At 39.1% G+C, this 18,051-nt stretch overlaps 1 protein-coding gene and 1 long non-coding RNA gene across 2 annotated transcripts in view; one reads left to right on the forward strand and one right to left on the reverse strand.

Annotated features, from left to right (window-relative positions):
• DBX2 (developing brain homeobox 2) overlaps positions 1-16,953 on the reverse strand; it is a 46,285-nt gene extending 29,332 nt beyond the window's left edge. Inside the window, exons 1-2 of the mRNA XM_082349495.1 lie at positions 16,423-16,953; positions 1,682-1,777 (exon numbers count right to left, since the gene is read on the reverse strand). Of these exons, the coding sequence (XP_082205621.1) occupies positions 1,682-1,777; positions 16,423-16,822 (496 nt within the window). The 5' untranslated portion in view covers positions 16,823-16,953. The remainder of the gene's footprint in view (positions 1-1,681; positions 1,778-16,422) is intronic.
• LOC309608867 overlaps positions 10,161-18,051 on the forward strand; it is a 75,009-nt gene continuing 67,118 nt past the window's right edge. Inside the window, exons 1-2 of the long non-coding RNA XR_014233131.1 lie at positions 10,161-16,138; positions 17,115-17,214. This is a non-coding gene — a long non-coding RNA (uncharacterized lncRNA). The remainder of the gene's footprint in view (positions 16,139-17,114; positions 17,215-18,051) is intronic.

Consider the following 18,051-nt stretch of genomic DNA (forward strand, 5'->3'; position numbering starts at 1 on the left):
AGATGCCACCATGCTGTGGTATCAGATATTTGGGGTTTAAGTCTCTACTCCAGGCGTCCTTTCCTGATACTCTAATATATGGTGATAAATGTCTCCTTAATCTGTACAACAGTTTTCAATTATCCTCATAGGAGACCACCTTGAAGGAGCGAGAAAAAGGTTTAGTCATGGTTTCTATTTTTCTATTTGAATCAATACATTCTAGTTAAATGGACAATTAATAGGTCACTTCCAAAATAGTGTATCAGTCCCGGTTAATAAACAATCCCCACAGTGGATAATGGGCCCTATGTATTCAGCAAGTCCTGTATGCACTCAGCTCATCCACTAAATCCCTTTTCAGGTGGACAGGGTTGTATGGGAAGATGAGCTAGAATGAGTCTATAAAAGTCAGTTTCATTCACTGCTTTATTTTTCAGCCAAGTGCTTTAAATGGTGTGCAGAAATTCACTTGGAATGCGAGACAGGAGAAAAGACTGACACACAGAGCCTTGCTTTATGACCATACAAAAGGGCAACTGACCCTTGCCCGAGCCTTTTCCCTGTGAAATGGTTCCGAAAGTTCATCTGCACAGTGAAAAATCGTGGTGAGGTCGCGTGTGGATGAGTCAAGTGAAAGTGACGATTGGTCACGGGTCTGTCACCCATTGTGGCCGGGTCCTGGCCATGTAAAGTGCTCTGTGGGAAAGTATCAGCCCCCTAAAGAGATACTCAGAAGCTTGCAGCTCATTAAACGGCCAGCATTTGCTGCCTCACTTGTCAGGAATCATTCTGTTGAGCAACTGCTCTCCTGAAACATTCATAAAACACATGCAGAGAGGCAACGGGGAATCTGAATTCAACCGTGATACAGCTCTGGACTTCTGCCTGACCCTACCCCTATTTCACTTTTCACCTGACAGAGCTGTTAACCTGAATCAATGTTTTCTCTCGGGCAGCTGAAAAAAATGCACCCCTCCTCTGGACTTCTTTATCATAAACTCGAATCCTCTGTCTACAGATTCTTAGCTGACCTAGAAATCTCAAAATCAAGGTGAACTTAATTTCTTTTTATTTTCAGTTAGACATTTTTTTCTTTGTGCGTGTGAGCATGTGTGGGCTCTTCAAGTTTTTGAAAGTTGTCATTCTCCCCCTACCCTGCACACTATTACAACTGTGTAATGTTTGAAAAGTTCTCTTGAAAATATTTCCTACAACCCTGGTTGGTTTTCTTAAAGATCATAAGAGAAGGTATTTATCTCCTTTTACAATCTTGACAATTTTTGATTATTTTCCATGGATACCTAGTAACTTTCTGTGTCACATTTTCAGTTGAATGGAAATTTTACACAATTTCTTAGCTTTCTTTCCTTCCTTTCTTCTTCTTTAAATGAGCATTGCTACACGTTTCAGAAAGAGCCAAACGGGTCCCTCTGAGATCTTTTACATCAAATGGAAAACAAGTTGCTTTCCTTGGTGTGTCAGCCCTGGGTTTCAATGCCATTAGAAGCTGCTCACAATCGCTCAGTGTGCTGAAGTTCGATAAATCTCTGGAAACCTCCTGAATAGGATCGCTGTGATTTTTAGCGAGGAATTATCTCCTTGCCATTGCATTACCAATTAGTTTTCCAGAGCACATTAAATCCTGCTGCTCTGGTTTACAGAGTAACTGAGGCATTGCTGATGAAGTATAAAAACTTACTTGGAAAAGCAGTGGGGGAGGCAGGGCGCCGACAGGACCCACCGCAGCACGACGAGTAGAATGGTGGGGCGCTCAGAAAAAAAGGCTTGGAAGGCGCTGCAGAGAAAGCGTTGATCACATTGATTAGCCATCTCTCTTAGACAGTATTCAAAATTCCAATTTCCCCAAAGTCATGGAGTAAAGCACTACATCTTCTGAGACTTAGTTAAACTTTTACTGGAATTAAGTCATTTTAAAGCAGGCTTTACCTGTCAAAGAGCTTGCTAAATAATTTAATCAAGATTTGGAAGCTGTGGTGTAAACAATCAAATTATCAAAACCAAACTTAGTCATTCGTTTTCTGTGTGGTTATAAGTAGTAAACATCAAATAGTCCTTTATCTAATATAACCTCGAGCAACACTGCCCAGGAGAACTCTCTGTGATGATGGACACGTCCTCTACTTGCACTGTCCAATATGTATCCACTTGTCACATATGCCACTAAGCACTTGAAATGTGGCTAGTATGTCTGTGTAACTGAATTCTTACTTTAAGTTCTTTTTAAATTTAAATAGACTCATGTGTCTAGAGGCTTTCACATTGAACAGCACAGCTCTGGATATAATACTTACCAAGAAACAATCTGGATGTTACACACTTCAGTTTACTTTTTTAAGAGATGGTATTACTCTACTGTTTATTTTCAGAAGGTTCTTTGAAATACATAGATAGCTAGATTCCAAAGTTGATAATAGTTAATTTACCGAGCAATTCCATAATAAAAAGTGGTCTTTCTGATCACTTTTACATGTTTCAAAGTGTTTGAGAATAGTAACATTTACTCTCAAGAGGTATCTATTAACCTGAAAGCATTTGTGTTTATAGTATAGGGAGTTGCCATATAATTCTGCTCTTCTCATTTTATTAAACTATTCTATTCAGAACATTTTCAATTCATATACACGGAATAGTTATCATTACTCTTGTAAATAAAGAAACTTTACACTCTGTTCCTCAGTAGATGAAAAATAGCTATAAAGGATGTCACAGAATATTAATGGCTCTTCTTTATTGAGCACTTACTATATGCCAGGCTTTGGTTTAGTACCTTAGATACAACATGTCCTTTAGTACAGTGGGGTTTAATACAATATAAATATGGGTGATATTTCTTTAGGTGGGCAACTTGCTTTTACCATCACATACCCAGCAGAGTACATGGCACATTCTAAATAGTCAAAAAATGTTCAATAAATGAATGAATAATCTTAAAACTAAGAAATAGGAAATCAGGAATTAACCTCTTCCCTGCTCCCCTGACACACCCTGAAACACAGTATCTTCCATAACAGATGACCTTGAAATCTAGAACATGACTTGAAAATAAATATTTTTACTACTCTCCCTTCATTTTCAATGGAAACTTTTTTCTTTTCTTAATCATATACAGTCAATATTATTTTGCTACAAATACATGTCTTTTTAAGAACACAGTAATTTCAGACTCATATTTTAACCAACTGATAAGTATGTGTTTATTTTATTAGTATCTTTGAAGGATATATTAAAATAAGTATATATAAGAATTTTATGGTCTCATGGTCCTTAATGTCTTTGAATTGCAAATTAATCATAATGCAGGGTCTTTTCTATAATATGATGGAAAGTTGTCAATGTCAGTGTTTTTAGTTTTTAAACATCTGGATTTTCAAATAATAAAATGTCTTAATGCTACCTTGAAAATATGGCAACTAAGCAAAGTATGAAAAGGAGACCCACTTTGGTGCTCAATAAGTTCTATGAAACTTTTAAAAATTTTTCATTGTTATCATAAGTTGTTCTAATACTGACTGAAAAACCATCATAGAAATGATTAATCACTTTATATGAATTTGACATCTTAAATTATAAGAGTATGGCATTATTTAGGCAGAGTTACATTTTCTAATGTTTCTATGAATATATGAAGCACTTTGAAAAGTGGAAATATATTTCCCTGTATAAAAGTTACCTCATTATGTTTATTCTCAAGTATTTCTGTTAACTAACTTATTTCACCTCCAAACTAAACACTCCGTAGATAATTAAGTTATGGCTATTGTGCTGTTCGGCATTTTTTAAATTGAGGTAAAAGAAAAAGGCTGAGCCATGTTGCATTTACATACATGCGTGTAAGCATTTATCATGATAGTTGGAAATACACACACAAAAGAAATGTTTCTGCTCAATATCTAGTGTAGAAAATAAGCACATTAGTGATACTATTAAAATAACAATTCAGGACATGGACAAATTACAAATTTTACTATTCTAGCCAAAATGTTTCTCAGTCTAACCATATGGCCCTAAAATGAAAAAATAAAGAATTTTTTTTAAATTGCATGGTTCATTTGAGACAAGTGTTCAATTAAATTCATTTGTGATGATAAATGAGGTTCTGAGACATAGGATCTTAGTGTTAAATTTAACCAGAAAAAGTTTTAATCGAACAGTTTGTTATAGTGCTCTATATTATCCTATCTTAATATAGTAAAGCTGTAATCAAAATGACATTCTGCCTACAGTGGCAACTCTAGTGGCTAAAGAACTACATGTGACATGACCAGGCTTCAAGTTCCACCGTGTAGCATTTCTTCACCATTTAAAATCACCTCATTGACACAAATATATTTACACAGATTAGTCAATTCCTAATTTCTATACATAATACACCTTGTTTAAGCTGGTTTATGTAGAAATCACTGTGAAATTCCAATTAAGTGCTCCATTTTTTTATGTGCTCCTACTTGGACATAAGTCAAATGCTAATCCAGCTGAGCATGTGACCGCAGGGATGTTGAATGGTGTGAGGAAATAGCCATTTAAAACAATGTAGTGCGTTAAAAACATGTATAACACTTTTAAGTGTTTGTAAACCACATGGTTTTTAAAGTGGTGGGCAAAAACAGAAACTCAAGTGTGATAAAAACAAAGTGACGAGTTAACAGATGCATTAAAACTTTTGTAAACCATTCAAGAACTACCTTGAAGAAGCTCTGAAAAGGGCAGAAAACAAGGCAATTCCAAGTAGATGATATGCATGTCAAAGCCCATGAGTATAATCTAGATGCAGTCACTTTATCATTTATCATGAGAGGAACAATTCATTTTAGGCGTACTGAACAATATTTATGATAATACTATTTAAGGAGTACCTCCTATACACAGGCACTGGACTGGCTATGCATTTAACACTTGCTATTTCATTCATTAATATTCAACCTCAAATGGGCAAGCATCTGGAATGTGATGATGGCTGGTCTCAGCACATTTTTTAAAAGACCAGGGAAACGCAGATATTTTAGCACAGTATGTAGTTATTAGCCATGAGGGATAAGGATCATGCACACAGACTGCCCGTTATCCAGTAAGAGATGGAACCCAGAAAATGGACATCTCCACATCTCCCCAGCTTTCCATAAGAGAAAAACGAATGGCTTTCCCTGTGGCAAAAATGCGCGCTGTCAGGTTCTATAGCGTGATGTTAGGTTCCCTCAGCACAACACTTCAGGATACTCCAAATTGTGTCTCCTGCCAACAAATCTGCCTTCTGGGTTCTGTGGGAATCTCTTACAAATTACAAACAAATGACTTAAAATTTCCGGAACAAGACTGTCTGAATCCAAATGACTAAAATCACCTGTTCACAGAAAACTTCATGAACTTTTCACTTCTTAATCAGATGTTCTGACTTATCTGAAGACACAGAATCAAACTATCTATTAATTATTTTGAATGTTTAATTAAGATGGGAACTTAGGGGCAACTTAATGGTGAACTGGCCTGGTTTGTTTGTTTTTTTAACTTAACTACACGGTTCTGTGACAAAAGCATCCCACAGTCAAGGATGGTTACAAGCCTAGCTACAGAAAAATTATTTTCAAAATGCTGTTGTCTAGAAAGCAAGCAGAACATTTTAAATTGTTTTTTATTATTTTCATTTTTCTTTACCAATGGAGAACAGAGTGTATCTACATGGGGTGAAACCACATTCTTTTTATTGTCATAGCAAACTGTGGTATTAACTGATTTGGGCTGACATTTCAAAGGACGGATCCTAAAGACCACTGATATAACCTTCAAATAAATTTCAGGAGCTACTGCAATGCTATGCCGACTGGGCAGCACATTCTAGAAGGACAAGGAGAAACGAGAAAAGGTTCCAAGGTGTCTTACAAAGGCAACCAGAAGGTCAAAAAAGTACCTCTGGGAAAGAATAACGGAATTAAATAATTTCAAAAGGATGGTTTTAATGACCTCCTTCAAGTGTTGGGTACATGGCACCGGGAATAAAGAAATCTAAACTCCTGACCTTAAAATACTACACAGTTGAACTGACTATAAGTAGAGTGGACCCCCCCCAAAAGACTCTAAAGAATGACAACCAACTGTCTTGAGTAGTAAGACCTAAGCAATACCACTTATGAATAAGGTGTGATTTATTTTATCACACAACCTGGACAGAATTCATTCATTTATGTGATTCACATGCAATCTTGCCTTCCATCAGAAGGCAAAGCAAGTAAAGTCATTCTTTACCTTTCTGCTCAACAGAAAACAAGAGAAGTCTGCATTTATTTTTGCCTTGAGTATTTCAGAGACAGCAAAACAAAGGTCTTAATGTTCTAGTACAGTTCATGAGAAGATAAACCAAGTGCAGGGTCTACTTGTTTGATTCTGTCCTTTGAATTCCACACAAATAATATTCATTGCATATCTACCAAGTGCCACATAATGCACCGTGTGCTGGGATGGCAAAGATTAAAAGAGGATAGCTTCCCTCCCTGGAAGAATTTCTACCTTTAAATGTTCCGTACCTTACAGGTCTGAATCTGCTGATCAAATAAATGAAATACAAATATCTTCATACTCCAAATTCAGTTTTGTCCTATAAAATCGGAGGCATTTTCCAAGGCCATGAGATCTAAACACATAGTACTGTGTGTTCCCCTAGCCAATGTTTCTCAACCCTGAATACACATCAGAATTATCTGGAGTGCTTTTCAAAGATACAGATGCCCAGGCCCCACACCAATTGGGTTAAATCAGGCTGGCGAGGAGTGGGCCCCCTAGTATACCATTTTTTTTCACAAGCTGCACTCGTGATTATAATGTATAATCAGGATGAGGCCACTGAAAAGAACAAAAAAAAATGCCTGACATGCAGCAGGCACTCAATAAATGTTAGCCTTTATTCCTACCATTATTATATAATTTGGGATCGATTCTAAGACAGCATATAAAAAGAAGCAGCATGGTCCAGATTTCCACTAAAATATACTATCAAGAACAAAGAAAAGAATATTATTGTTAGGAAGCCTTTGCCAAAGAAGGCTTTAAGCAGGAAAAGCATCTTGATCTGGAAACTTGATTTGGAAAGTATTTGAATGGCAAAAGAAGAGAAAGAGGCATTCCAGGAAGGAAAGGTGGCATGAACAAAAGGAAAGAAGGCAAGGATGATGGTGACACCCAGAGCAGGTTAAGGAGACCAGCCTGACTGCTGGCCCAAGGCCAAAGATGTGAACATTAAGAATGTAGTTGAAAAAAAAAAAAAAAAAAGAATGTAGTTGGACACCCAATGTTCACAGCAGCACTATTTACAATAGCCAAGACATAGAAGCAACCTGAATGCCCATCGACAGATGAATGGATAAAGAAGATGTGGTGTATACGTATATGTGTGTGTGTATACACACACACACACAGACACAATGGAATATTACTCAGCCAAGAATGACATAATGCCATCTGCAGCAACATGGATGAACCTAGAGATTATCATACTAAGTGAAATAAGCCAGACAGAGAAAGACAAGTATCATATGATACCACTTATATGTGGAATCTAAAAAAAATAAGATACAAATGAACTTACTTACAAAACAGAAATAGACTCACAGACACAGAAAACAAACTTATGGTTACCAAAGGGGATAGCGGTGGGGAAGCATAAATTAGAAGACTGGGATTAACAGATACACACTACTATATATAAAATAGATAACCAACAAAGACCTACTGTAGAGCACAGGGAACTATACTCAGTATCTTGCAATAACCTATAAGGGAAAAGAATCCGAAAAAGAATATATATATGTATAACTGAGAAAAAAAAGAATGTGGCTGGAGGAGCTAAATGCAATTGATGGAATGAAGGTCTTAAAGGACAAACTGAATATTTTTATTTGATCTGATAGTCAAATGGGGATAATTAAGGTTTTCCTAAATAGCTTGATGATATGATGAAAGCTACATTTTAAAAACAGGGGTTAAACGGAAGGATTCTACTGTGGTCATATGCTGCGTGGCAAGAGGTAACAACCAGTTGTTTGGACACTCGCACCAGCATCTTCTCTTCTGTCCTCACAACACCAACAAGTGGGTGGAGTCTGGCTTTTCCTCAAGCTGTGGGGTTCTAGTTCATTGCAATTATCAAAGGTAGTCCCTACCTCTGCTGCCTCTCCCTTCAAGGGGTCTTCATTAGACAGCTTCCAAAAAATGAGCAAACTTTGAGGAAATCCCTTGCTCTTTTTATCATAAAGTCAGTGTCACAGAAGAGAATACCATGGCAGAACAGTACCTGTAGCTCTCAAAACTCTAAAATCCTCAATAAAGCCTCCTTGAGTTCCCAGCTCTACCACCATATCTGATTAATTCCTGCACTGGTCTCCTCCAGCAGGAGACAGACCTGCCAGAAACTGTGTCTGATGATGGTTATCCTAATTTTACCTTGTGGCAGACTTTAAATGGTTGCAAATTATTTGGCACTCCTCCCATTGACAGCCATCCTCTATTTCCTCTTCTCTTGTATTTGGGATAGTCTTGCTGCCTTGCTTGACCAAGGGATATGGAAGAAGTGACATTCTGGAACTTCCAAGGCTAGGTTATAAGAAGACTTACAACTATTGCCTGGGTTTCCGGGAATGTTGCTCTTAGAACTCTGCCTTTCAGAACCCAGGTGCCATGGTATAAGAAGCTCCAGGCCCTTGGAAAATCCAAGTGTGAATGCTGGAACAGGTCTAGTTGAGCACCCCATCAGCAGCCAGCAACCCTGTCAGCCAAGCGAGTCAATGGACGTCCCTCTTGGACATCCAGCCCAGCTGAGCCCTCAGATGATGGCAGCCCCAGCTGACCTCTAATTGCAATGAGATTCCAAGTGAGAACCACCCAGCTGCGCCCTGTCAGTCCACAAAACCGTGAGAGAAAATAATAAATTGTTCCTTTAAGCCTCTAAGTTGTGAGATGGTTTCTTCACGGCAATACCCCTTTTCCAGTATGTATTTTACTTATGGCAGAAGGGTGGAAAGCTGTCTTTCACATCTTTTCCCTGTATGTTGTCAATGGGCTCTTGAGGTATGTGGTTGAAAGTCAAATGGTGAGCCTAACATCTGTGCTCATTTTGAAATGAGGCTCAATGCAGTTACATGAACTGCTTAGGATTATATAATCAGTAATTTAAAGACCTTAGATTTGAATCTAGACTTTAAAATTAAAGAAATACTGCTAAAACCAGCTCAGAAAACTATACATTCTTTTAAAATTGACTCAATTTGCCATTTATGCTTTGGAAAAGGTTTTGGCAAACTTTTACTATAAAGGGCCAGATAGTAAATACATTAGGCTTTGCAGGCCATGTGGTCTCTGCTGCAGCTGTTCAATGTGTAGTGCGAAAGCACTTATAGAAAATACGTAGACAAACAGAAATGACTCTGTTCCCGCTTTGAAGAATCTGACTGTCTTTTGGTTTCAGACCCAATCTAACTCTAGGGTAGGTTCAACACACCTAAACTCAATCCAGTCCTAGGTTAGTCTAATAAAAAAATTCACCAGCAGTCATGGTTTTTATTCTCTTTTAATGTACATAAATCTTCTCAACGAATAATTCCTCCACATATTTTAATTTTGAAAGTATTAGGGATTTAAATTTTTAAGGAAGAAGTAATTTTGAGTCCTCTCAAGAGGACTGGTATAAATGTACATATTGTATATTCTATTTCTGATGGCCACTTAGAACTAATGAAATCAAGGCTGTTATGGCATGCGTGGTGCCTGAACATGTGAAAGAAAAGGGAAAAACCTAGTTCATCTTTGGAATATCTATAAACAAGAAGGCAATTAAATATTCAGCAATATATAGAAAAAGACCTGATGGTTTATTTTCCTTTCCTTTTCCCCATGCTTTGTTTGATTCTGAAACAAAAGTCTAAAAACTTATAGAGGCTTTCTGACCTTTGACTTCAGAGAATTTTAGTGCCTTAAGTTTACTGTTCATATAACTTACAAAAAGAGTGTGCCCCTGAAATACTCCCGACTAATAGCTGGCTGACAAAATGAATAACGCTATTAAAGATAAAATCAGTTATGGTAACTTTATATAAAGTGATGAATCACTCAGCATTGCCAAATCAAGTATTGACTGGAGGCTAAAAAGAATGAAAGGGAGAGATTTCATTAAAAGTGGAAACATTACTGAAAGTAAAATAAAATATTTTTGGAATAAAATATACAAGGGTCTGGTAAGCATATTATATGTTAAGGCAAAAATCCAATTTCTTACTAAGAAAGTTGAAAATGGAAGCATGATCTAATGAAGTCTTTAAAGAAGGATTCTAGCAAGCATTCCTATTCCTAGATAAAAATCATATTGCTTCTTTCTACAGTTTGCCTTTTTATTCCTGACAGACTCCAGGTGCATTTGAATGAAAACAAAGTGATTAAAAATTGTTTTTAATTTTAAATTAATTTTTAAAATTTCAAAAAAGTTTTAATTTTTAAAAGTTGTTTTTAATTTGACTTAAAAATTGTGTACCTTCACTGTGGAAAGAAAAATGACAGTAATTAAGGTAAAAAACTTTATTTAGGGCCTCTGTTAACCCAAGATTAAGTGGACAAACACTGTTTTAAGAGCTACGAATCAAGCCTCCCCAAAAGATATAAGATGGATTCTAAAATTCTGGGAGATATCAGCAAGAGAAATAGTGCGGTGGAAAGTAGGTTGAGGAGAAAATAAGGTATTTACCCCCCAACTCTAACATAAAAACACATTTCTTACACAAAATATTTGATAATCCTATTGATTAATGACTTATAAGACTTTAGAAAAACCTTATAAAGCAAAGTTACATAGAAATATGAAATAATAGATAGCTAGTGGGAAGCAGTCGCATAGCACAGGGAGATCAGCTCGGTGCTTTGTGACCACCTAGAGGGGTGGGATAGGGAGGGTGGCAGGGAGGGAGACGCAAGAGGGAAGAGATATGGGAACATATGTATATGTATAACTGATTCACTTTGTTATAAAGCAGAAACTAACACACCACTGTAAAGCAATTATACTCCAATAAAGATGTTAAAAAAAAAAAAGAAATATGAAACAAATGGTAACTTATCAGTGACTTTTTTTATGAATCCAGCAAAAACTTTACATTATGACTTCAAATTATAGAAGTTAAAAACTAAATCAACATAAGCAGGATACCAAACAAATAAAATCTGCCTCAGGAATTCAGACACATTATAAACCAGTCTCACAACATGATCCAATGGCTGATTTGTTAACTTGTAGCATTTGAGAATAAAGAAATTTAGGACTCTAAAAAAAAAACAAAAAACACATTTGTTTAAATATTTGAAAGACGATAACATTTTTGCTTCTGTAAAAACTTTCATAGCAATGAAGCTAAAAGTATTTTATGAACACAGCTATGACCTATGTTGCTTCCCTTACTTTCAACTTGATACCATCTCTATCATTGTTCAGCAGCAAAACTAACCGTAAGATGTCTTCATACAGCAAAAAGAGACTTTTTCTGGCGGGCACAAGAACAGGATGGAGGCGGCACACTCCAAAAGGAACACAACAGAGTCTAATGCACAGCGTTGGGTCCCACATCTGAGCCACATTGATGGCAAACAAAAGTAGCTAAAAATCACTGTTGGCAATTCTTTTAAGTTGCCCACAACACATGACATCCTTTGGCTTCCTGACATGACCCTGAACCCTCTGGAGCCTACGTTTACTTCTGCATAAATCTGTACGCAATTTTCTGGGCATTCAAACCACTGTGCCTCTTAAAATAATCCTCAAATCCCTAAAGTGAGTAAGAGTTAAGGGAGAAATTCTAAAATGTTCCTACTTGCCTACTGGATTTACTCCTATTTGATTATTAAACCTCAGTAATAAAGCTTCAATACCTGTTAACAGATTGAAATTTCTTGCTGTTAAAGCAAAGTAGAGAAGCATGTTTTAGGGATTGAGAGAGGGATAGGTGCTAAAGTGAGAGGCAAATAAAATGCACATAAATTGCTACCCTTTTGTCATTCCAACTCAGACATTATTTTGGAGGGAGTGTGGTTTTCTCAATCTGAACCAGAAGTAAAAGGCCTGTCTCTTAGTCCTACTGGTTCTCTTCACTGCAAGAACTTCCTGAATCTGAAGTTTATGAACTTGGGGACCATATAACAATTTGTTCAGAGCTGATTCCTCATGAACTACGTAAAAGTTATTAATACGTTAATATAAATCCAAAGATATGTTGAGCAGATTATTTTAAAAAGTACAGGTGTAGTAAGAATATTGTTTGGTATTATCTACAAATTCCACCAAAGGATGTTTGGGGTGATGGCCTGAGCAAGGAGCTACCAGCATGGGTCCCATCACTATCCTTTTCTGGATCCCCCATTCTCTTTGTCCTGGTTCTGGGTCAGTATCATCAATAGTCAAGATTCTGTGACTTTAATTTGCCAAAATACACCTAGAGCATAGCGTCAGCCAAAATAAATGACAAACTCCGGCTTCATAAATCAAAGCACAGTCTTCAGCTGGACTGGATTCCCCACCTGGGGCACAGATTCATCTTCTTCTCCCTCCCCAAAGTGCCTAAGATGTAAGAGGAGCTATTTTATGTCACACTTTCAGTGTTATCTCAGTGAAAGCGGATAAAACTACCAGTTGGAAAAAAAAAAAATAAGTGCAAGTAGTTTAAGACAGAGTCAAGGATTAATAGGTCAAGAGTATCTGGGACTGTGAGGTGGACAAGAAAATCAGAGTGCACGTGACGCATTAATTAACAACCCTAAAGGGGTACCAGAAAACATACTATGGATCCGTTTCCATTTCTGTACTACATGGCACAACCTACTCGACAAAATTACTTTAAAAAAAAAAGAACAGTTCAATTCAACTATTCAGAATAAACATTTGCTTTCTAATCCTCTTATATGCAGCACTAGGAGTAGATTTAATAATCACTAAAATTACATTCAGGAAATTATCTTCATTTCAAACACTTTCTAAAATGTTTAAAATAACAAATGTTACTGAAAAGCAAGGCTATTTTTTCCACTTACTTTGAAGAAAATTGGTGGCATAAGTAAGAGAAATTTAAAATTTTCAGCTTTTTACATTTCAGGACCCTCTTTAATATACAAAAACATGGATATTTAAATCTAGCACAATAGCCACCAAATAATGACATCAATGAACTTCTGGGGGAGGATCTCTGATGATTAGGATTTACTTGAAAAACCTGGTTTCCATTAATAAACTATAATATCCAAAATTCTTTTTTTCACATACAACCCCTGGAGGTGAATCTACTCAACTACCTGTTATCACACTCAACATGCTCCTTTCAAACTGTGAAGAATGCCCTCTGATTTTTTAAGTTTTTAAACTACTCTATATACACAACTTGACAACATACAGCTATGGAATGTTCCTTTGCTTGCTCTAAATACTTAAAGGCTTGCCAGTTTTCAGGGATGAAGTACTGACAGCTAAACTTTCATCCATAATCTGTAAACCGGTGTTACTAACTGTCACCACCTTTCAGACACGTGACAAGATGAAGGGGAAGGCCAATTTCTTTCCTTATGGGCTCAGATATAACATCCCCATCTGATTTATTATTGTGATACATGCAATTGGTTATCCCATAAGCCCTCGTTAGTTTTCTCACATTCAATGAAAGACTAATCCAAGGAATCTGGAGATTTGGGGCAATTTTCTTCTCTTTCACAAGACCACAGATGTTTAAACTGATACTTCAGACAAAAACAAAATTAGGAAGTGGAATAATCTTTGTAGGAAAAAATTGGCCTATTATGAGAATTAAAGCAGCTAACAATTATGAAAATGCTTGGTAAACCATAAAGTAGGACAGAACATGGGCTATAAGCTTCACAGGGGCAGAGACAGTCATCTGTTTTGTTCACTGATTATCCCAATGGCCTGGAACAGTCTGAACACATGGGAGACAGTCAGTAAGCATGTGCTGAATGAATGAACTATATGGTATAATTAATAGTGGGTAACAAAAATAATGAAGCCAAAATGCATGCAGTGGCATAAATCCCCTAGTTAAATGGTGCTCTTTCACCAATGCCCTTAAAAAGAACTCCGGGGTTTTCTTATTCAACATCTAGACTGGTGCACTCAACAAATTAAGTTGAGAAAAAAATGAGTAGTCAAATACACCGAAATCATTAAAATCACATTTTGTGATCCACTCCTAAGTTAGTGTCTAAAGGATTAGAACTGGTTGTTCACTGACGTTTCAGAAAGAAGTATTTTATCGTTCTGAAAACAGTAGCTTTTCTAAATCTCCTTTCTACTCTTTACAGAACGTCAATCACTATTTCATCCTCCTCTAATTTTCAGGTGATAGCTAACATTGTCAGCACTCATTATAACTTCATAATTCTACACAGTACAAAAGAATTTCCTCATTTGGTAGGGCAAGAATCTGTCACATTTAAATAAAACTGGAGCACGGTTCAGAAAGCTATATTCTCTGTCAAAATTTTTTTAAATGTTCTTAAGCAGCATATTTGTGGGCACAAATTTATGGGGTTCTAATCTTAAGATATTTTTTGAGTTTCAAAAATTAAATGCACTCTTCACAAGAATGATTTTTTTGAAATAAAAAGTTATTTGTTCAAATAAAAATTAACCTAGGAAAACATCAAATCTTCAATAAGGACTGAAAAAAATATTAGGAAAAATATAGGCTTAAGCTATATGAAAATACTTCAAAGTGAAATTTAAGTTCTTATACTCTCAATTATTCCAAAACGCATTTTTGCATTTTGATACTTTAATAAGTGTACAAGAATGAATATGTTCTTGAAAATAAAAATAATGTAGTTAGGAAACCCTTTCCCCAATAATTGTAACATTTTGAATGAAAATGAATAGGTATACAAAATTATTTTTCCGAGTTATTGGAATGTCTGCATTTGATTCGCATTTGGTTTACTTAAATTTAACCTGTAAAATCTACAAAGGTTAAAATTAACTTTTTTGAGGAGCCAGGCATGATCAAGAGCAACTTAAGAATTCTTGAAAAATAGCTTCTATGAACACAAACCACCAAAAGTTATACAAATCACCAAATTTTCTTGAAAATGTTATTTTTATGAGTCATTATTTACCAGCTCTTGTCTACACGAACCTGCTTTATACGTTTCTAATTTTCCTAATACTTCAAAAAGAACAGACTGGCCCAGATTTCCAAGGCACATAAACTTTGTCTTCACTGTACTTGTTCCTCTCCCAGGGTGCAAAAAGGCTGCCTAGAATTTAGGTTTTACACTATGTGAATGAGACCGGTGCTCATATAATTATATTTGTTCCATTCTGTTAGTAACCATTTCAAACTGAAAGACCAGGACAGGTTCTAAACATGTTCAATTCTATAAAGCCATTAGCAATAAATTTGATTCGGCAGTTTGGTGGGACAATGAAATCTGCTGAAAAAGCGTCTATTAGTCATTCTGGACAAACCCACCGGGATTTAAAGAATGAGTTAAGATCGTCCAAGGACGCAAGCCAAAAAAAAAAAAAAAAAAATTAATCCAACTGGATCTCAGTTTTTGAGTCTCTAAGAGGCTTTCCCTTTCTCACTGCCAATTTCGGCAGCCCCTCCGTAAGCTTTAGCTAATATATTGACTAAACTGTCCGCATCCTCTTCCCAGTCACAACACTTAGGTTTTATTCGGCAATTAAAACAAGCAAACCAAAACTGCCCTTCTTTTGGTAAATTCTCATTTATTGGTGAACTTCCTACTCCGGGTGCCAATTAGGCTGTTCCAGCTCAGCACGAAAAAAAAAAAGCCAGCCTCGATTTTATTGCGTCTTAGTGATCCAAAATATAAGAGTGAAGAAAGCCAAAACTTTGCGCAATTCTTTTTCCAAAGATCTCTGCGAGCGTTCTGCAACCGCCTCGACCGTCGCAACGGTTTGAAGAGGCAAAAGTCCCCAAAGCGGGCCAAGCGAGGCTCTCCGAGCCAAGAACTTTCCAGAGAACGGGTGTCGCGCGGCCTCCGGGACAGGAGCGGGCGGGTGGAGACGCTGAACTTGGGAAACCCCGTGAAACTGGTCCTGCGAACCCAGAGATCTCAGGACCGGGGCTGCCCTTTCGCCTAAAGCCAAGAGGTGCCTCCAGGGTTTCTTCAAAAAGGCCTTAAATTCAAGGCAGCCCTACCACTTGTAGAAAGAGGGGACGGAGAGGAAGCTGGTGGTACGCGAAGGGGAGGAAAATCACAATTAGTGGTGGTACCCTCCTCACCCCCGAGGCGGCATCTCCACCGAATCTCTAGGTGCTCTCGGAAGGTCCAGGCCTGGGCGGATCCCTGCGCACTAGGGCCCGCGAGCCCAGGTCTCGGGACCCGCAGGCCAAGAGGCGCCGCGCGCAGCTGGGGAGGGGAGAGCGGACTCACCTGGGGTTGATGGCTGGAAGGCACAGTCTCGGTCCCCCGGAACCCGGCCCGGCAGCCTGGCGCCGTCCGCCGAGGGGCTGAGCACTTGAAACGCCCACCGCGTGCCGTAGGGCGCCCCGCTGGGGCTGACTGGTTCTGCCGCGGGGCACAGCTTGAGCGGAACCGGGCTGGCGGGCAGGGGCCGGACCTGAGCGCCCGCGGCGAGAGCTGCTGCCGGGCCGTGGGGCGGGGGCGGTGGTAGCCTGTGCGGCGGGGCGCTGCCAGCCCGCAGCAAGTTCTCGATTAGGAAACTCTTGCCCAGGTTGCCGAAGCCCGGCGCGGCGGGGAAGTTCAGCAGCGCGGAGGAAGCCACCACGTCCCAGTAGGCGCCGGCATGGGCCGCCACGGCGCTGGGGAGCATGGTGCGGCGCCCCGGACCGCTGCGCGCCCGCTTCCGGACCCGCGCCCCGCGCGCCGCCTCCCGCAACGCTGGAGCGCGCTCAGCCGGGAAAGGAGGCGAGAGCACCGCGGACGCCGGCGGGCTGGGAAAGATATTATTTTCTGGGCTGGGCGTTTTTTTAAAGGAGGGGAGGAGTGAGTGTGGGAGGGGGGAGCTGTGCGTTTCCCCTGCCCGCAGCGTTGGCTCTGGGGGCGCCGGGGGAGTCCCTCCCGCCCTCTGTGCAGATCCAGACTTTTTTTTTTTTTTTTTCTAGAAGGCTGGAAGGTGTGTCCAGCCCATCCATTCATGTCACCCGGCCCACAAAGTGACAGACGCGGCCAACAATAAGGGCAACTCCGAGAGTCCGAGCTTTGGTAAGGGGAGGGGACGCGTAGCCGCAGGAGACGGGAGTGGAGGCGACGGGAACCGGGCGCTCGCCCCCTCCCAGCAGCCCGGCCCCGGCCCTCGCTAGGGAGCCAGCGCTGCCCCGGGGGCGCCAGGGCGCCTGGACGCCCTCGCGGAGCGCCCTGAGCGCGGGCGGCGCTGGCACCTGGAGAGCGCTCGGCGGACCACCTGTTGGGTGACCCCTGGCTCTCCCGTGTTGGTGTCACTTCAGGGCATCCAGGGGAGGAGAATGGGAGTCACCAGTGTCTTGAAGGGCTATAGTCATCAGAGAAAACCACACGTGTTACTGAGACTTGTTGTGGTACAGATGAAAAGGTACCTTTTAAAGACTGGGTTTGTTCGCGTATTGAATGTGGCCCCTGTTTGTTTAAGAGGAAAAGAAATGTTTTTCTTGAAGACCTTTTAAGAAGTTTCTCAGTTTCCAGCAATTCATTTCCAGTGACTTTTTAGTAAGATTTGATTTAGGAAGCACTCAAGAAGAGGTGATCTAATAAATTTTGATCTAGAAAAGGGGATCTTGGTTGGAATTGGTTAAGTGGCAAACGACAGATGCTTGAGTCCAAAACCCAGGAAGAAAGCCACCACCAAACCAAAGGTGGCTGGGGCCTCCTCAGAGACCCGGGTGTGAACACTGAACTCCTTAGAATTATAGTTGCTCTTTTTTCTTTTTTACCCTAGAATTGTGGGTATTTTCAATTTATTGACAGTCTGCCAAATAGAGACTGGACAGGTGAAAAAAGCATGTGTCATTAAAAGTTCTAGTTAACCACAAGGCAACCTCATTTTTAAAATTTATTTATTTAAAA

This window comes from Balaenoptera borealis (genome assembly GCF_965194805.1).
Source record: "Balaenoptera borealis genome assembly, chromosome: 13".
Lineage (NCBI taxonomy): Eukaryota > Metazoa > Chordata > Mammalia > Artiodactyla > Balaenopteridae > Balaenoptera > Balaenoptera borealis.